Source organism: Sorex araneus, chromosome 6 (assembly GCF_027595985.1).
Source record: "Sorex araneus isolate mSorAra2 chromosome 6, mSorAra2.pri, whole genome shotgun sequence".
NCBI lineage: Eukaryota > Metazoa > Chordata > Mammalia > Eulipotyphla > Soricidae > Sorex > Sorex araneus.
Genome location: NC_073307.1, coordinates 100,737,920 through 100,759,216, shown reverse-complemented (window position 1 = coordinate 100,759,216; position 21,297 = coordinate 100,737,920). Strand labels below are relative to the sequence as shown.

At 39.4% G+C, this 21,297-nt stretch overlaps 1 protein-coding gene across 3 annotated transcripts in view; it reads right to left on the bottom strand.

Moving 5' to 3' along the window:
* C2CD3 (C2 domain containing 3 centriole elongation regulator) overlaps positions 1 to 21,297 on the bottom strand; it is a 130,831-nt gene that overhangs the window by 87,185 nt on the left and 22,349 nt on the right. For all 3 annotated transcript variants that reach the window (XM_012934930.2, XM_055141933.1, XM_055141934.1), the window contains 8 exons: positions 19,189 to 19,336; positions 17,549 to 17,700; positions 16,728 to 16,937; positions 14,979 to 15,091; positions 10,928 to 11,046; positions 7,352 to 7,474; positions 5,287 to 5,784; positions 1,661 to 1,812 (listed from right to left, as the gene is read on the bottom strand). In XM_012934930.2, the coding sequence (XP_012790384.2) occupies positions 1,661 to 1,812; positions 5,287 to 5,784; positions 7,352 to 7,474; positions 10,928 to 11,046; positions 14,979 to 15,091; positions 16,728 to 16,937; positions 17,549 to 17,700; positions 19,189 to 19,336 (1,515 nt within the window). The remainder of the gene's footprint in view (positions 1 to 1,660; positions 1,813 to 5,286; positions 5,785 to 7,351; positions 7,475 to 10,927; positions 11,047 to 14,978; positions 15,092 to 16,727; positions 16,938 to 17,548; positions 17,701 to 19,188; positions 19,337 to 21,297) is intronic.

Here is a 21,297-nt window from a genome sequence, read left to right as displayed (position 1 = left end):
GAGGACAGGGGATGTATCATCACCCTTTTTTTTTTTTTTTTTTGGTTTTTGGGTCACACCCGGCGATGCACAGGGGTTATTCCTGGCTCTTCACTCAGGAATTACCCCTGGCGGTGCTCAGGGGACCATATGGGATGCTGGGATTAGAACCTGGGTCGGCTGCGTGCAAGGCAAACGCCCTACCCGCTGTGCTATCGCTCCAGCCCCTCATCACCCTTTTTACAGATAATGGGAAGAGAGCCAGAGAGTTTGACTTCTCCAAGCCAAAAGAAAAGCTTATTTGTAAAATGAGGTGAATGATAATATTTCACAGTTATTTCATTTGATTGAGCTCACAAAAGTGCTCTTTTAAAGATGTAGAACGTATTTATAATTTTACATTGCCAGGAGGGCTTTTGGGCCAGAACTAGTTGTGCTCAGGCCTTCTTCTTTATTTTTTGTTTTATGGCCCCACCCAGTGGTACTCAGTGTTGACACCTGACTCAACCCTCAGAAATAATTCCTGGCAGTGTATGGGGACTATATGGGATGCTTAGGCTCAATCCTGGGACAGTTGTATGCAAGGCAAGTGCCCCACTCCCTGTCCTACAGCTGTGGCCCCCTGGACTTAGTCTTGAGTGCTCAGGGATAACTCCTCATGGGGGAGCAGATGTGGTGCCGGGGATCACTAGAGTCAGCTTCATGCAACACAAACACCATGGACTATCTCTGTGGCACTAACATGATTACTGTTTTTTATTTTTTACTTTTGTGGGGGGTTATACCCAGCGATCCTCAGGGTTACTCTTGGCTCTGCACTTAGGAATCACTCCTGGCAGTGATCAGGGGACCATAACAACATGCTTACATTTAAAACATAGAAGGCAACTGGGAAAGAGGTCAGTGAGAAAATAATTAAAAATAAGCACCTTGAATTACAAAGAAGTCTAGAATGAGTACAGAAATAACTCCTAAATAAGTACCTAGCTAACAGCTGGTGTAAACACTAAAGTTTTGTGACAGAAAACCAGCAGTGGGGGCCTGGGGCACAGTTACAGTAAAAGTCCAGTGGGTTAAGTGAAAGTAACGTGGGCTGGGCGCTTGCCTTGCATGTGGCTTTCCCAGGTTTGATCCCCAGCATCCCCATATGGTCCCCTGAGCCTGCCAGGCATGACCCTTGTGTGCAGAGCCAGGAGTAAGCCCTGAGCATTGCTGAGTGTGACTCCTTTCCCCGATGCCACTGCTCCCGCATAGAAACAAACAGAAAAGAAAAAAGGAAACAAGTGAGGTAATATTTGTAGGCAGAAAAGCTTCCTGATGAGGATAGTGGGCTTTTTCTAAATTCTTTGGTTCTACTACTTATGATCTCTGTGACAAGCTATGAAACTCCTCTGTGCCTCTGTTAACTAATTTGTCCAATAAGGGAAATACACTCAGCTGCTGCTAAGAGCTGTGGTGAGGATGAGATGCACTGCCTGATGTGTGTGAGATTCTAAGCGCAGGGTCTGACGCATGGTAAGCAGTGTCTCTAAGACTTCTTTAACAGAGGAGAAAGAGCAGTGGCTGTGCTGGGCAAAGTCCTACCAGGAATTCCTGGACTAGTCATGCTTAGAAACCAAAAAGATTGCTTTTCAGTCCATATGACGTTAAAGAAAAAGAATACTCTGAAAGATCCATTTACTTGAATGACATGTAAAACTGATGGAGAGGGAGCTTCACCAGACCGAGCAGCTTATCCTGTCCTGGGCGCCGCACCTTGTTCCAAGTTTCAATTATCATCACATTGTTTTTAAACCTTTCCAGGTATTTGGAAGACAGAGAGACAGGAATCACCTGAATGAGGAACAATGGGAAAAGACAAAACATAAAAACAATCACAAAGCCCCATAACTGTGACATAGGCTTAATTTTTTTTCAGTTTGGTTTTTTGTTCACATTTGGTGATGCTCAGGGGTTTCTCCTGGCTCTGTGCTAAGGAATCATTCCTGGCGGTGCTCCAGGAATCACATGGAATTCCATGATCGAACCCAGGTCAGCCGTGTGCCAGGCAAGTGCCTTACCTGCTATACTATTGCTCTGGCTCTGACATAGGATTGATTTCAATTTATAGTTTTATTCAACAAGCATCTCCTTTTTAGAGACTAACATATAAGGCCAAAACCAACATGGTATGAGTTCTCTGATGACAAAGTTCCTGTAGATGCATTTCTGGGTGCAAAAGAGAATTGTCAGACATATCAATCATGGTACTTACCATACTCATCCAACGTGGGATAAAGTGACCCATTTGTAAACCCCTGATGAAAGAAGGTGCTACTGAAACAAAGGTGCCTCCAGACCAGATAAGGATTAAGCAGTTTAGAACCAAACACTCTGCCCAGGAGGAGGGATGGCAAACAGCGAGGTCAACTGTTTACCTGTTTTCCATGTAAATTTACTCCAGAACCGGAGAGCCAGCTGGTAGCTGAGGAGAAAGAAAAGTCACAAAGACAACCAGAGATCTAGTGACAAAAGCAGACCAGTCAAACTAATGGCAGAATCAAGGATCCATTAATCTGAAGGAACTCAGGTGTAATGCAACTGCCATGTAAGAGTAGAGATAACCCCACTGATGAAACAAACCACAGCAGGTAGCCAGAGCAATAGTACAATGGGTAGGGCATTTGCCTTGTACGCGGCTGACCTGGGTTCGATCCCCAGTAACCCATATGGTTCCCCAAACATCACGAAGAGTAATTTCTGTGTGCAGAGCCAGGAATAACCTAAGTATTGCTGGGTATGGCCCCAAACCAAAATAAATAAATAAATGAGTCAGAGGTACTTTTCTAATCCATCTAAGAGATTCAAATTACACTAGGTATCCGAAACACATTTCTGTTTGTTAAAACCCAAATATATAAAAGGTATGACACTGAACCCTGTGAGAGCTTTTAGGATAAAGGAACCCTTAATCTTAAGGACAGTCAGAATACACCAAAACAAAAAACTTCACTTAATGGAAGTCATGAAGGTTGAAAGGAAATTCAAGGCAGAATAAATAGCACATGCAAAGACAGTAAAGTGAGTGTGATCCCTGGTATTGCATGGGCCTCTAGTTCTAAGGGCTGGAATGCATGCTTTTCATGTGGGAGGCCAGGGTTCGATCCTTGGGCCCACCTGTCATCCAAGCACTGCTAGGAGTAACCTCTGAGCACTGAGCTGGAGTAGCCTTTGAACACTGTTAGGTATGGCTCAAACAAAACCCGAAACCAAACCAAACCAAAAAGGCAGAGGTAGGAGAAGGGACTGTTTAGGAAATTCTAAGTAGTGGAGCATTTGGCTAGATTATTTAGTATGAAGAATGGCAGGAATTGAGACTAGAGAAGTATAAATCTTTATCTGAGGGTGGGGGCATACCTGGTGGTGCTCAGTGGCTACTCAGTGGTTCCCAGGGAACCTGCAGTGTCAGGGGTTACGTCCAAGGTTCTCACATGTAAAGTAGGCACCCCTCCAACCCTCTAAGCTATCTCCCAAACCTAAGAAGTATAGTCCATAAAGGGTCACATCATCAGTTAAATTGAGGATTTGGCAAAACCGAGCGGCCACAATAGCAAGAGTAATAACCGCGCAAGAGACCTCATATCTCTTAATTTTCAGCAATGTAAAACATTATCAAATGGTTCCTTTTCAGCAGGTCTGACTTTGGGGGGAAACTCCAAACAATAATAGTAAGTTTTTTGTTGAAATATTGAAGGTAATCAAAGTAAAGTGAAATCTATCAGCTACACAGGCAGCGGCGGGGGGACGGGGAGGTATACTGGGTACTGGGGCTCCTGGTGGTGGAAAATGTGCACTGGTGATGGGATGGGTGTTTCGCATTGTATAATGGAGACTTAAGACTGAAAGCTCTGTAACTTTCAACATGGTGATTCAATTAAAAAAAAAAATTGAGGATTTGGAGTCTGTCCTGAAGGCCACAGGGATTCACTGCAAGACTTTAAACTGGGGAGAAAAATAATCAGATTAGTATTTGAGAAAGATCACCCTGCTGGTACACAAAAGAAGAACTGTGCAGGGAGAAACTAGAAAGCAGACCAGTCAAAGGTTAAATGGAGTAAGAATGAGGGCCTGAATGGAGGGCAGAGGAGTCAGTCCAGAGATGATTAAACTTGCAGCATTTTTTGAGTTGAGTCATTACATAAGATAGACCAAGGATGATTTTTAGGTTCTGTCTGGGTATCTGAATAATTGTAATATGAATGAGGACAGACTGAAGAAAGGGGAACAGAGTTCAGAGGAAGAGTAAATATTTGGACATTTCTGAATTCCTTTTTTATCCATGCATTTTTTTTTTTTTTTTGCTTTTTGGGTCACACCCAGCGGATGCTCAGGGGTTACTCCTGGCTTTGCACTCAGGAATTACTCCTGGCGGTGCTTGGAGGACCATATGGGATGCCGGGGATTGAACCCGGGTCAGCCGAGTGCAAGGCAAACGCCTTACCCGCTGTGCTATCGATCCGGCCCCTATCCATGCATCTTTACTGAATATCTGTGATATGCTGGTCAGAGTGTTAGCTGTCAAGCATAAGGTGCTTTGTGAACATCTATCAGGTGACAACAAGGAGGCGGGTAGATATAGAGATATAAAACTTGAGGGAAATAACTGAGCTACATAGAAGCATGAACTTTGAGCTGATTTTCCAAAAAGTAATGGCTTACTCCAGGTTCTGGGCTCAGGGTTCACTCCTGGTGGTACTTGGCGGGATTATATGGGGTGCCGAGTTTGAATCCAGGATGTCTGTGACTCACTGTATTATCTCTCTGGACCAAAAGGGCAGTTGTGAAGCCAGGAAGAAGGAAACAGTTATGAAAATAAAACAGGAAAACCATTTAAGCAAGAGTATCAGTATTCTATAGAAAAAACATGTGAGATGTATGCTGAAATAAGTGGAGGATAAATAAGAAATACATATAACAAATTAAAAAGAGGGGAGATTGGAGAGATGGAAAAAGGAAGATGTACACTGGTTCAAATCTTAGAAGTAGAAAGGAGTAGAACTAAAAACTCAGGCAAAACTAAGTGGGAAACCACATGAACTAAACCAGAACAGAAAGAAAGAAGAAAAAATGATTTTAAATGTTGGGAATATCTTTTCCTCTTTTCATCCAATAGGATTGGGTCTGCCTACCAGCTAATTATGAAAGTTTTTCTCAGTTCTAACATTCTAGATTTCTTTTATGACAGAATTATGATTTAAGAAAATACAAGCCTATTTCTATTCATAAGCCCCCCATGGATATGGAATGTTAAGATATGTACCAAGTTACCTGAGAAAAGTTAAAGACTGGTTGTGTTGTGCCCCACGCGATGGCAGATTTCGCAACTTCTTCTGTGCTGAAGAGCTTGCAATTTAAATAAATATTGCAAGGTGGCTGTTTCTCGGAGTCTCCAGTAATGAAATCTTTCCCATCTGGCACCATCAACAGCACGTGCAACAGCAAAGCATTCTTCTTTGATGACCCATTTGTCTGATTCACAACATTGTGGGAGGTGGGCACATTTACAAAGTCTGCTGAAAGATTTGGCACAACAGGGCGTGGTGACTTTGGGTCAGCTAGTGCCAAGTTCTGTGCCTTATTTGCAATGTCTTCATGAATCTGTTCTGGCTTCTGTGGATTTCTGATACGTGAAGCAAGTTGGCTAGATTCTAGCAGTGTCTTATCAGGACTTAAAAGAGCACCAAGTAGGGTATGATGGGTTTTGCTATTATGTTTAGCAGTGACACCAGCAAAATCTTTGTTATCTAGAACAAGCTCCACAGTTACCTATGAAACAGAAAAGGGAGTAAGAATATCTTGTAGAATGAGAATTAGAATTTTGGAGCTAGAGGCAGAACAGATTGTTAGGGATTATCTCATTCTCAAATGCTTTAAGAGTAAAAATACTAGTAAGGTGGCAAATCCATTCAGAATTAAAAGCTACGCAGATAATCAGTTAGTCAGATGAACCTGAAAATCCCCTTATTGTGTTGTGCAACACAGAAAATAAGGACATGCTCAGAAAAGTAAGAAGTCAGACTGAAAAGACAATCAGCTGCAGGAGCTCTTGCCGGCCAAAGCTGAGACAAGTTGAGCATCATGATGAGTAATACTAGAGACAGATTATGGACCCCTGAGTAATGGAAGTTTGGTCCAAGTCCATACCAATATAAACAAGTATGAGGAAAGAGTCAATTATTTGGTATACTAGAATGCCAATTAATAAATGCACAGGGGATGAAAAGCCCTTTCTTTATAATCATCACAGAAATAAATGATTTAGGTAGAGACCCATCAAGGACTTTCAATAGAAAAACTGGTTTTTACTTTAAAAAAAGTATTAATACTCAAAGACCAAGAAGGGCCACAGAACGACACACTAAAGGAGATTAGAGAGGGTGATAATTAAATGGAATGGATGATAGTGGGCTGCAAAAACAGAAAGTAGAGACGTATTGACAAAATGGTAAAACTTGAGTATGGATTATATATATATAGTATCAATGTTAAATTGTTATAAGTTATATAGCACAGCGGTAGAACTTCGCCTTGCACACAGCCAACCCAGGTTCGATTCCTCCGCCCCTCTTGAAGAGCCCAGCAAGCTACCGAGAGTATCTCGCCCGCACGGCAGAGCCTGGCAAGTTACCCGTGGTATATTTGATATGCCAAAAACAGTAACAAGTCTCAAAATGGAGACATTACTGGTGCCCACTCGAGCAAATCGATGAGCAACGGGATGACAGTGATACAGTGATACAGTGATGTATGCTGATAACTTGTTCTTCGGAAACATACAGGAATTTAGGGGGAAAGAGGCATGATGTCTATTACATTCTCTGCATCTGAGGCCCTGGGTTCAACCCCTGGTTATCACAAACACGCCAAAAATTTAAATTAGAGGTAAAACTTTGCTAGCAAAAGACTGATGATACTACTTTTGCAATGATAATCATATAAGTCTTTAAAACTAAATGTACCCATTACTAAAAGTCCCAAGGTGGACTGGCTCTCAATCCTCAAATCGAATTCTAAACGTCACCTTCTTAGAGGTGACATGGCCAGAGTCTCCTTTCTATTAGGAACTATCTCATTGTTACTGTTAATTTCCTTTATAGCACACTTCTTTGCTATGTTTTTATTTTTTTGTACTTAAATTTTTATTTACTTATTATAGTTTAGGCAACACTGTTTACATTCATGGTTTTTTATATACACTGTCACTACTGTTGCCTTATTTTAATAAGGGTCTACGGGCAGAGACCCCAATTTTCTTTCTCACTGCTACATTGTGAGTACCAGCCAGTAATACCTGACTGCAAATAACTGACTAGTTGCATGTACATCTATGTACCTTGAGAGGGCCAAGTGAACTCTGACAATCTTCTTGCTGCACTGGAAGCAGCTTATTAAAAGAAAGTAGCTCTGACTGAATGACAGCACGCAAAGGTAGTGATGCTGATCCAATAACTTCTGGCTGAAAGGAAGAAAGAAAAAACTTAGTTAAATTAGAGCAAATCCAAGGGGGAATCTAACTGAAGTAATAATGGCTTTGTAAATGAATCTATGGTTGATGAAGTAAACAGCTCAATCATTTGAAAAATTATTTGTGAAGTCAAATAAATATATTTGGTCCCCATTTTGGGCTTCACTACTTTTCATGAGTAATTGAAGAGGAAGAGAAATGTCTTCTGGCTTTCCTTTTTTTTTTGGGTGGGTGCCAGGGGGATCCTTACCCAGATCTGTGTTCCTGGCAGTTTTTAGGGTCAGGGAACCTGTGGTACTGGGGATCAAACCTAGGCATCTGGCATGCAAAACTTGTGCTCATCCTTTGAGCTATTTCTTGCACTTGTTTCTATTTTTCTCTTTGTTCATGTTAAGGCTCCACCTACTGGTGCTCAAAGGTTAATACAGGCTTGGTGCTGAGGCTCAAAGGTTAATACTGGCTTGGTGCTCAGGGTTCAAACCAGGGCCTCTGCAAAGCATCCACTGGAGTTCACTGAGCTGTCTGTCCAGTCCCCGTTCTATTTTAAGAGCATTTCAAAGGGACTGGAAAGACTTTACAGTGGGTTAAGAGCTTGCCTTAAATGTGGCCAGTTGGCTCAACTCCCTGCACTCCATATGATCACCCCCATCTCCTGAGCGTTGCCAGGATTAATCCCTTAGTGCAGAGCCAGGAGTAAGCCCTAAACACCACAGGGTGTGGCCCAAAAACAAACCAAAAGAAGTTCTTAAAAAAAATGTTCAATTAAACTCTTAAAAAAAAGGCATTTTTTTTTTCCCTTTTCTTTTTGGGTGAGACCCAGTGATGCTCAGGGATTATTCCTGGCCCTGCACTTGGGAATTACTCCTGGCAGTGCATGTGGGATCATATGGAATGCCGAGAATCAAACCTGGATCGACCATGAACAAGACAAATATCCTACCCACTGAACTATCATTCCGGTCCCCCCAAAATTAAATTCAGACATACAATTTTGGGGCTGGCAGAGATAGTACAGCAGGTAGAATGCTTGTCTTGCATGCAGTTGACCTGGATTTGATCCCCAGCATCCATATCATTCCCCAAGTACCATTAGGTGTAAATCCTGAGTGCAGATCCAGGAGTTATCCCTGAGCACCACTAGGTTAGGCCCCACAACCAAACCAAACCAACCAACAAACAAAAAACCCCAAAACCAATTTTGCTACTATAACAAAGAAACATACCAAAAAACTACCTGAGCATATAAAATTTATAAAAAAATAGGATATAATGTATGATGGTATGATAAGATGGTAACAATTTGGACAGCAAATTTGTTATTAAATACAAATGACTTAAATATTCATATTCTTGGTATATAAGTCTACTTCTGTAAATTTGTGCTATAGGAAAAAGCAATATATAAAAGCTTATATACAAATACATATAACTAGATGTCCAATAATTGGAGATTAACTATAATACATTCTTACAATGGTTAATATGCAATCATTAAACTGATATCTACTAAGTCTGAAATAAGGTGAACATTATTTGTCATGTCAGATTAAAATATGGCATCAAATTATATATAGGGTACCTTTCAAATATTTATAAAATTGGGAAAGAGTAAATCAATTTCTGGAAAAAATAAAAACTTTTAAGGCAAAGTAAAATTAAAAAAATAAGGCCAGGGCTGGAGAGATAGGACAGCAGGTAGGGCACCCCATGTGGCTGAACCGGATTTGATTCCCTGGCACCCCATGTGGTCCCCTCAGCTGTGGTAGGAGTGAGCCTTGAGCATTGCTGGGTATGACTCCAAAACAAAACAAACCAGGATAAAAACTGATTATATAATGATGCCCATCTAAATGTCATAATGCTAATTCATTTTTTTTTTTTTTGCTTTTGGGCCACACCCAGCAATGCTCAGTGGATACTCCAGGCTGTATACTCAGGAATTACTCCTGGTAGTGCTTGAAGGACCTCATAGGATGCTGGAGATTGAATCTGGGTGGGCTGTGTGCAAGGCAAATGCCCTACCCATTAGTCCACTATCAATCAAGCCCCAAGTATTTTGAATCTGTCATATGCTTATATTGAGGTTACAGAATTATCCAGTTCCTTCTCCTTCCTAATTTGTTTTTTCAAAAAATAACAATATATAATATTTATATCCTCTGGAAACTCAAAAAAGCAAAGAGAAAACGAGATATATTCCTAATCTACCCATACAAGGGGACGTTGAAGATCATAAAGAAAGTAAAAACTGCTATCTTGTTTAAATCAAATAGGTTTTATACAGCTGCAACTAGTATCGTCAAAATTACTATACTAGGAACTGAGGAACTCATATGCTAAAATGCATGTCCTTATCTCCATCCAAGGGACATGTCTTCAACTCTCTGTATCACTCCCAACACTGAATGTGGCCTCTATAAAAAACAGACACATACAAAACAAAATTGCTAAGCATTTTATTACTTTGGACCTGAGCCAGAGAGTTTCAAATTAAGGGTAATAGACTGAGTTATTAGTTAAAGGTTAGTTATCTGCAAAAGAAAACATCAAAGATTAACAACTTAGGATCTAAAAGACTAAGGATCAAAGGACTTGTGATAATCTAGTTTTGTCTTTGATTAGCTTGGGCGATCTTAACTTCATTAAACTTAGTTTTTTTCATTTATAAAATAAAGATTATAATGCACGTAATTCAGTTATTGTAATGATTTTGTGCAGAACCTCTTAGTATAACATGAGAAACAGAAAACAAATTTTAAATAAGAAACAACAATCATAAGTGTTAGTGTTGTTTGATCTTAAAGACCCTAATGTGATGCATGAGTTTAATTTTTTTGTTGTTTTTAATATAGGAGTACTACTATTTATTCAGCCATTGATTAAGCTGACTGAAGCAGGCATGAACTCCACAATTAAAAAAAATTTGTTTTCAATTTTATTTTCATAAAGTTGTTCACATTGTTTACAGTCAACATTTCTTTCTCTTTTTTTTTAACCAGCATGTGCTGCAAACCTTTTTATTTTTATTTTTTTGTTTTTTTTTTTGGATCATGCCTGGTGATGCTCAGGAATTACTCCTGGCATTGCTCGGGGGACCATATGGAATAACTGGGATTGAACCCAGGTTGGCCATGTGCAAGGCAAATGCTTTACCCGCTGTCCTATCACTCTAGTCCCTACATTCAACATTTCAACACTAATCCTACCACCATTACACCTTCTTATCACCATTATTTCAAATTTTTCCACCACCATCCAAGCCTACCCTATAGGCAGATGCTAAATAATTTATTGCTTGTTATGAATAGTATGAGATGTCATGTGGCCAACATCTAAAATTATAATTAAAAAATTCTAATTCTAAAAATTCAAAAATTATAATTTTAAGTATGTTCCTAAACCTGGGTGTGTTGGTAAGGCAAAAGTCAAAATCAACTGAAGTACCTTTTTCTGTGGGGCATTCTTTGCGTAAATTTGGAAAACGAGGCTGGAATTCCACCAGTATTCTATCATCGGGCCATCAAACTGTACCGGAAACACAGACCGATGCTGGAATTTCACCACTGCAAGGAGAACCAGATACATAAAACCACCTCAAGACCCTCAACTAAAAGCATCCTCGGCTCAGGCCTAACACCACCCAACTCCCTTTCAAATCTTAATGAAAATCTCTCTCATAAATCTAGGACTAGAGAATACTTTCACAGAAATATAGTTGCAAGTCTTATAGAGCAGTGTTGAAGGGAAGCTCTGTGTATAGTATATGAACATGAACAATAGGCAGGGTTATGGTGCTCTGTTTTGAGAAATGAATGTCAAGTTTATGAATACATGATTTAGTGTATCATACACTTCATTGGATGGGAGGTAATATGATTTATTGTTTTTATTTTAGTTTTATTATTTTGGTTTTAGGGCCACATGGGCAGTGTCAGGGGCTACTCTCAGCTTTGCAACTCAGGAGTTTCTATGGGGCAGGAGCGACAGTACAATGGGAAGGGCATTTGCCTTGCACATGGTCAACATGGGTTTGATCCCCAGCATATGTTCAGCTTATGTGCTCTCTTTCTGGTCCGACTCAAGGATTTAAAAGGCAAGTTTGGGGGCTGGAGAGATAGCACAGAGAATAGGGTGTTTGTCTTGCATGCGGTCGACCTGGGTTCAATTCCCAGAATCCCATATGGCTCCCTGAGCACCGCCAGGAGTAATTCCTGAGTGCATGGGCCAGGAGTAATCCCTGAGCAATGTCGGGTGTGACCCAAAAAGCAAAAACAACCCCCCCCCCAAAAAAAAAATAAAAAAATAAAAGGCAAGTTGGTAGATAGTGTATTAAAAGAAGGGACCAGTTGGAGGTGGGGCAATGAGGAATAACTGAATAGAAGAATTTAATACAGAACGGCAATAATGAAAAGGATTTTATCCTCTGGGTGAAGATGAGGGGATTTCTACTTCAGAGCAGAGGCACTAGCTGATGTGTAGTTAGCAGTGTTAGGCAGGGGAGGGTCTGTTTCTCAGATGGAAAGGAGTTTCTGTTGTATTACAATGGGACATTTCTGCCATAATGAAATGAACATGGTGATGTCGGCATCTGAGTTCATGCTCATTTAAAATAAAGAAATTTGGAACTAAAATCAAAGAATATAAGCACAAATTCTAGTTATTTGAATTACTAATGACCACTTTAGCACAATTTATCTACAAATAATATTCCTGTCCATTCACTTTTAGACCCTTACAACTGGATCTTAAAAACACTCACAAGAGGCCTGGTGATAGAGAGTCTGCCATTCCCAGCATTCACTCAAAGTACCATGCTGACCTACAGATCAATTCATCTTTGCCATCTTAATTTTTCCTTTTATGCTTCTCTCAGTTTTATGGACAGGATCTTTGTCTTGCTATGTGAAGTCTTTCAAAGGGACTGTAAACAAAGATATGGGCCTAGGAAGTCTACACCTACTTGTTTACCTCATTTGTCCTACTAGGGGGAAAGGAATAAATACCTAAGCCTCTCTGCTGTGCTGAGCCAACTGACTGAGTTAATAGCTGTAAAATGCATTTTGGACCCTGTAAAACCCCTATGTTCAAGTGAATCAAACTGGTGCTGCTACTATTTCTCTTTGTATGTTTTTAGACTATTACCATATAATTGTTTATTTGTTTTTATTTTTAGTTTTTATTTTTGGCTTTTTGGGTCACACCCATCAGTGCTGAGGGGTTGGTTATTCCTGACTCTGCACTCAGGGATTACCCTGGCGGTCCTGGGGGGACCATATGGGATGCCAGGGACCGAACCCAGGCTACATGTAAAGGCAAATACCCTATCTGCTGTACTATGACTCCAGTCCTTAACATTGTTTATTAATGCTTAAAATAGCACTTAAAAAATAAGTTATGGACAGGAGAGATAGTACAGCAGGCAGGGTGCTGGTCCTGCATAATGGTCAACCCAGGTTAAATCCCTGTCATCACATATGATTCCTTGAGCCCTGGCAGAAGTGGTCTCTCAGTAAACACTGCACTGCTGGGTAAGCCCCCAAACAGTTTGCAAAACAAGAGTTAAGGCAATACTGGAAGACCAAAATCAAGCAATAGTTAGCAATGGTCCACAGAAGATTATTTTACAGAGTTGAAGAAACCCTGAAAATACCCATCTGAGCCATATTATAGCTAAGAGAGGCCTTCCTAGGAAAAAAGGGATTAATCTAAGGCCACAATTAGTGTGTCACATACTCCTTCCAATACTTGGCTTGAATATTTCACACTTTCCATATGACCTTTTCAGAAGAACACGGGGAACACTCAACCAACACAGTAAACAAAAATAATATATAAGCATATAGATGAGTATATAAATTGGAAAAAAAGTTTTAGATTAAAATTCAAGTTCTACCATAAAACTAGCTGTGAATTTTTAGACAAGTTACTTAATTGTTCAATGCCTCAGTTCCTTCTTCCTCATCCGTCTGTGTATGTACACTTAAAGTATACATAAAATACTGAGTAGAGTGCACGTGGCACATATTCTAGTGTCCCCCAAATGTGGGCTACAACTAATTACAAGCTATTTAAAGAGTTTAATGCTTTTTCATTCGTTAACCATTGATTGTTCATTAATGCCTTCTATAATCATAGACAGCTCTTGCTTTGTAGGTACTCATGAAATTTAAGGGTTTTTTTTGGGGGGGTGTTATTGGGGTCACACTTGGCTTGCTCAGGGCTTAATTCTGGCTGTTTGCTCAGGGATCACTCCTGGTAGTGCTTGAGGGATGAATGCAGTGCTGGGGATCAATTCTAGGTCAGCCTCATGAAAGGCAAGTTCTTTACCCAGTATACTATTTCTCTGGCTTTGAAATTAAGGTGCTTCTATTGTCTCAATTTTACAAATAGGAAAACTGAAGCTCAAAGGAATCATTATATGTACATAGGTCACGGTCACTGTCATCCTGTTGTTCATCGATTTGCTCGAGTGGCACCAGTAATGTCTCCATTGTGAGACTTGTTACTGTTTTTGGCATATCGAATATGCCACAGGTAGCTTGCCAGGCTTTGCCGCGTGGGACGTACATAGGTAGAAGGGTAAAACTTTAGATGAAAAAAAAAAACTTGTACACTCCTGGCTGTACTCTGGATTTCTGTTCAAGGATCACTGCTGATACTCAGAGCCATGAAGAAACCAGGGTCAGATTCATGTAAAGCAAACTTTTAAATCCCTGTACTATTTATCTCTCCAGCCCATCCAAAAATTGTGTTTTTGCACATGGTGATTTGATAAAAATATTTTAACTATATTAAAGTTCCATAAATATATTTATTTTCAATGGACAGGATCAATTCCATATTCTTCCACAGCAGTTTCTGTTGTTATTGATAATGTGAACATAAACAAAAAATTAAGTATAAGAAAAAAATAAATGCTCTAAAACTTTGTTGAGGTCATGGGAAACTTAAATAATGTATCTCATATGAGTGTGTTAAATTATATAAGAAGTTGTTTTTAAAGGCAGTTTTAATGTTTGGGTTACATGGACTTACATTAAGTGGTGAGAAATGTTTGTGTAAGAGTATTTACTTTTTAAATATGGCAAAATATTGAAAATAACTTAAACATGAACATATTGACCAATAGGAGGTCCAGAATTTCTTTTGGGGGGTATTAAATCTAAACTCAGACTGTGGAGACGGCTGCACAATGCTGTGAATCCTATAAAAAAACCAAAATAACTCCACTGAGTTATATGCTAAAAAAAAATGTGTGAATTACATGGCATATGAACTATATCTTGAAAAGTTCTTTTTTGAAAAAAGGAGAGAAAATGGCAGTAGATGAAAGAACATGTCTTATATAAGGATAGTTGTCAGCAAGTTTTTTCACATAAAAAAGTAATAAGACTAGGTTTATTTGAAAGTTCATTTTAGCTCTAGGATTCTTTGACATATAAAAATTTTCCAGGGTCAAAATGTGTAAGGAGTAGAAAACCAGTCTTTTTCTTACTTCCATCTGTAATCTTACTGGAGGCAAGTCGAACAACCTCAGTGACCAGAGCCGTCTTTCCCACTCCACTTTTGGAAAAGCCCACAGGAAAATGGTATTTCACAAAGAAGGTGCTAAAAAAGCAAGACACACACACACACACAAAGTGACTTTAAAGCAAACCTAATCAACAAACTTTCTTTTTCCCCTTTTTTGGCCCCAGTGATGCTCAGGGGCTACTACTGGTTCTGTACTCAGGAATTACCCCTGATGGTACACTGGGGACCATACAGAATGCTGGGGGTTGAACCTGGGTCTGCCATGTGCAAGGCAAACTCCCTACTCACAGTACTATTGCTCCAGCTCAACAAACACATATATATATGTATATATATAAACAATATATATATATATATATATATATTTTGTCTGAAAAACTCTGCCACCTTTCAAGAATTTACTTTCAGAACCCCAGGTCCTGAAAGAACCAGTCTTTTCCCTTTAGAGATTTCACAGAATCCAATGAGGCTGAATTAAAGACAACCATCTTTGTGTTTCAACATTGCTATTTTGGTTTGTCTGTTTTGTTTTTGGGCCACAGCTGGCTGTGTGCTCAGGGATTATTCTTGGTGGAGCTCGGGGGACCACATGGAGTGCCAGGATTCAAATTGAGTTGGATAGAATCTGCTTTGGCAGCATACTAGGCAAGTGTTATACCCACTATTCTACGGCTCTGGCCCCACTTTTATCTTTTATTTATTATTTATTCTTAATTTCTGAGTTTAAAATTTTTTAAAATTTTCTTAATTTTATTTTTATAAAGTTGTTCATAATCGTTTATTACATTCAATATTCCAACACCAATCCCACCATCATTATTTTGAATTTTCCCACCACCACCCCAACCTGCCCCCAAAGCAGGTCCTAAATAATTTATTTTATATTGCTTGTTATGAATAATCTGCTAAAAATGATCCAAAAAAGTAACCATAGAGGAAAGAAAGTGTGTGAAATTGTATCTCACTCTGGAGCCGTTAAGCCCTTGTATAAGAGATTACTAATGCTGTTACAGGTTGAGCCTTGTGTGCTAATGTTTTAAGCGAGATTGGTTGTTTTCTACTTTACACCCTATCAAAGGTGGTGCGCCACTCTTGGTACATCAGTGGGGTAGAGTATGAGATGTTGCATGGCTGTACATGCGGCCAAGCACTTTAGGAATTCTAAAATTTAACCTAGGGTGATAGAGCTAGAGTTAAATTTTTAACTGGATGACTTTGGAGTCCAGAGGCATTTCTGCAGTGCGTTGTTCTCTTCAGAGATTTATTTGTGTCTCTGGATCATGGCCTTTAATGAGCTTATATGGCACCAGAGGCAGTTTGTAGGTGTGACTGCAAAGCTCCCAGAGAACAGGGAGATGGGGGGGAGGTTGCACACACTCAACTCTATGAGATTGCTGGCCTCACTTTTAATATAAAATATCCTTTTTGGCCCTGAGAGTCTGATGCTAGTGACAGTCATTTAAATGTTTCTCTTTTCTGCTGACTGTAAGGTATGCAAGAACAAAGTATGGGTATTAATTTTTTTTATTCTCATACTTACCAAGCTTAGTAACCACCTTAGAAGGTGGTTCAATACATTTTTGCTAACTAAATGAAACATACAATTACACTTAACAAATCATGCAATGTTATGATTAGCAGACAATTACAATCATTAGCAGACACACTTTCTAGAAATGTTAAACTGAGCTTTCTCAAGTTAGAGACATACCGCTTTTTTGCTGGCGTCAGCTTAGATGGCCTCCCAGGAAAATTTTTTTGGCCTAGGGTCACTTGAGGACTTTGTGGAGGAACTCCCATTGTTTCAATGATGATTCGGACTGAATGTGTTCTACCCAGAAGGGCCAGTCTATCTGGACTTAGTGTTACCCTTTGGGTTTCTTCAGGAGTTTCTGATTGTATCTGTTGTTCAATTAAATTCCTGAAAGTAATTAACAAAGAATGAAGCAGAAGGTAAGAGACCCAGCATGAAATGATGGGTTTTATACAAGACAGTGAAGCAAAGAGTTTTTGAAGGGCAGTATGTATCTTAATCACAAGTCATCAAGGATTGAGAAATAGCTTTAATTACATAATTATGGTCCCAATTTACATGGAAAGAAATATCATAAAGTAAAAATATTCTTGTCATCTAAAGGATAACTTACATATAAGCATAGCAACTGAATTGCTATGCTAGTATGAAGTTTATGAGGTTTTTAACAAGAGTATTCACTTTATACTTTAATTTTTCATTACCTACCTTAATACAACTATCTTTATCATTTTTGTGTACTCTCTTTCATTTTCTCTCTTCATGCAATTTCTGTGTGTATGATAGTAGCAAACACATAATTCAAAATTCTGCCTTGTCCCTTATTATATTATATCCATTTACTCATTTCATTACATTTTGAGGATTGCAATACCTACGTATGAGTTATTATAACTCATGAACCAGTCTGACAGTCAGAAAAATATAGGTCATTTCACTTTAGAAAAGCTTCTGAAAATAACTTACCTAGGCTCTCAACAAGCATTCAGGAGACTCACCTACTTCTCTTGCCTGCTGTATTCTTCAGCTTATGGTCCCTTGACTCCAGAACCTTAGGATATCTGTCAGGAGCGTTTGACTGTTTCAGTTTTTTAGAAGTGACGTTATCATCCTCTTCACTGTAGAAATCACTGACACTGCTTTCAGATTTCTAAGAGGACAAGAAATAAAAAGAGAGCTACTACAGGATAACAGCTGGAGGGATAGTGTAATGCAACAGTTCTCTGAAAGTAATGAAATTCTTTTCTGCACAGTCATACGTCATTCTTTTAAGGGGAACTCACTGTCAACAGAGATAATTACTTTTTCTCTTACTTTTACAAAAATAATCTAAAGTTCACAAAAACAAGTTGTTAAAAAAATTTAAAAAATGTAAGTGTTCTTTTAAATTCTCCATAATATTAACCACTATTTACTGTCTATGGATATGATACTATACCATATGTTATGTGTGTGGCTTTTCTGTTTGTTTGGGGGCACACCCAACAATACTCAGGGACTACTTCTGGCTCAATGCTCAGGAACTGCTCATAGCTCAGGGAACCACGCAGTGTGGGAAATGAATGTAGGCTCCTGACTGGAGAGCATCTGCTCAGTCCACCAAGCTACCTGTCTGCCCTTGCATGTGGGCATCTCGGATCACAATGTCACGTCTATAATGTGTCTTTAGTAAACTTTGATAAGGAAATGAAAGCTGAGAATCGAGGAACCTCGCTTGAGTCACAGCTGTAAAAAGTGAGATTCTGATACCCTTGAGTTTCTACCACAGTTTGAGGCAAAATGATATATTGTCATTTAACTCTATGGCTGCAAAGACTGTGCTTTTATTCTCTTTTCCATTTTTTTTTAACCGCTCCATACCAGTAATGACTCTTCCTTCAATCTTGGCAAGACAAACTTTTTTTTTTTTTTTTTTTGCTTTTTGATCACAACTGGCGATACACAGGGGTTACTCCTGGCTCATGCACTCAGAAATTACTCCTGGCGGTGCTCAGGGGACCATATGGGATGCTGGGAATCAAACCCGGGTCGGTTGGTGCAAGGCAAATGCCCTACCCGCTGTGCTATTGCTCCAGCCCAAGACAAACTATCCTTTTTTGCCCCCAGGGTTTTTTTTTGGCACACCCAACAGTGCTTAGGGGCTACTCCTGGCTCTGTGTTAGGAGTCATCCTTGGTGGTGCTTGGGGCACCACATGTAGTATCGGAAATTGAATCAGGGTTGAGCTGCATATAAAACAAGGGCCTTACCCTTTGTACTATCTTAGTGCACTAAGATGAACTGCTTATTATTTTTCACAAATTTATCTTAATGGAGAAACCAATGGCTAAATGTCCTAAAATTCAAGTTATTTTAAAAGTTGATCTTCCTACTTAAAAAAGGTTCTTAAGATTCAATAAAAGTATTTGTGATCTAGTAGAACTGTTTCTGGAATATATATCTTTCCTGGTTTTTGAGCCATACTGAACTTGGGAAATCATCTGATGTGGGGATCAATGCCAGGGCTCCTATATTCAAAGCTTATGTTCTAATTCTTCAGATTATCTCCCTGGCTCCTGAAACATTTTGCAAAGATATTAATCAGAGATAGCTAGAAAGACAGTATAGTATAAGGTACTTGCCCAGTGTCTCATACTTACAGGTACTGTGTAAAATAAGTTCTCCAGGAGACTCTGGTCATACTGAGGGTCACTGGGCTCACTGCTGCAGTATACCTCACTCCTGGGAGATGGGGAATCTGGAGGAGAGCCTAGTCCATTCCAGAAATCACCTTGGCTTAATTTCGTGCTACAGAGATAAGAAAAACAAAGCAGAAGGACTGTCAGTAAAATTTCAGCTGAGCTATCATTCTTTAATGAAAATTTCTAGAGCTCTAAACGTGAGGGAAGTTATGTTAAAAAGAAGACACATGTGAAACAGAAAACTGATGTTTTAAAATTATTCCCTCTAACCCTGAGAAATAGATAGTATTCAAGAAACTGCTAATTTACTTTATAGATTTGCACATTATAAAATTTATTTAAATAGAATTATTAAACATACTCTTGTGATTGGTTTCTTTTTTTCCTAATAGAATAATGTTGGCTTAAAGACTTCAAGGGGTTACTAGCTTCTTCAATTAATATGTTTTCAATGTTCCTTTATGATGCAGCATGAGTCAATAGTATATTTCTTTCTATACCCAAATCAGATTCCATGGTAAGATATATCATATATTTTATCCAATAACTAGATATTGAATCTTTTTTGACAGCTATGAACAACCATTTTAATATTATTATTCATATGTTTTTGTGTTTCCATTTCCCTTTGGTATTCACAGGAATTAAATTTCAGAGTCATACAGTAAACTCCAGTAACTGAGAAACTATTTTCCAAACTGGCTGCACCATTTCATGCTGCTATCAGCACCTCAACCTTTGAGTACCTCTCTGCCTCCCTACCCCACATATCTTTTCCCCCCTACACTTTTTTTAAAACACTGTGCATACAGAGTTGTTCATGATGATCTGTTACAGGCATATATATAATATTCCAACACAATCCCACCACCACTGTCACTTTCCCTCCATCATTGTCTCCATTTTCCAGCTACCTTTCAGCCTGCCCCTGTAGCAAGCACAAAACAATTTACTTTATATTGCTTGCTACCACTAAATGGCTAATGGAATGATCAAATAATACTTCAGCAAAAGAAAATTTGTGACAATTGTCTTGTCATGGGAACATTAAGTCCTCGTCTGAGGATTTACTAAGTTAAACCTTCTGTGTTAATGTTTTTGTTAGTTAAGATTAGCTGGCTTTCCCCATCAGAAAATGGGGTGAAGAAATGAACAGAAACTTTCTCAAGGAAGAAATACGAATGGCCAAAAGGCACATGAAAAAATGCTCTTCATCACTAATCATCAGGGAGATGCAGATCAAAACAACTACGAGATACCACCTCACACCACAGAGACTGGCACACATCCAAAAGAACAAAAGCAACCGGTGTTGGCACGGATGTGGGGAGAAAGGGGCCCTCCTATACTACTGGTGGGAATGCCGACTGGTTCAGCCCTTTTGGAAAACAAGACGGACGCGTCTCAAAAAATTAGAAATTGAGCTCCCATTTGACCCAACAATACCACTTCTGGGAATATATCCCAGAGAGGCAAAAAAGTATAGTCTAAATGACATCTACACTTGTATGTTCATCGCAGCACTGTTTACAACAGTCAGAATCTGGACAAAAACCGAGTGCCCATCAAAAAAGTACAATCGAAACAACATCTGCACATGTATGTTCATCGCAGCACTGTTTACAATAGCCAGAATCTGGAAAAAACCCGAATGCCCCAAAACGGATGACTGGTTGAGGAAACTTTGGTACATCTATACAATGGAATACTATGCAGCTGTTAGAAAAAAGGAAGTCAAGAATTTTGTAGTTAAGTGGATGGGCATGAAAAGTTTCATGCTGAGTGAAATGAGTCAGAAAGAGAGAGACAGACATAGAAAGACTGCACTCATCTATGGTATATAGAATATCAGAGTGGGAGACTAATACCCAAGAACTGTAGAAATAAGTACCAGGAGGTTGACCCCATGACTTCGAGGCTGGCCTCACGTTCTGGGGAAAGGGCAACTCAGAGAAGCGATCACCAACTACATTGTAGTCGAAGGCCATGTGGGGGAAGGGAGTTGCGGGCTGAATGAGGGCTAGAGACTGAGCACAGCGGCCACTCAACACCTTTATTGCAAACCAC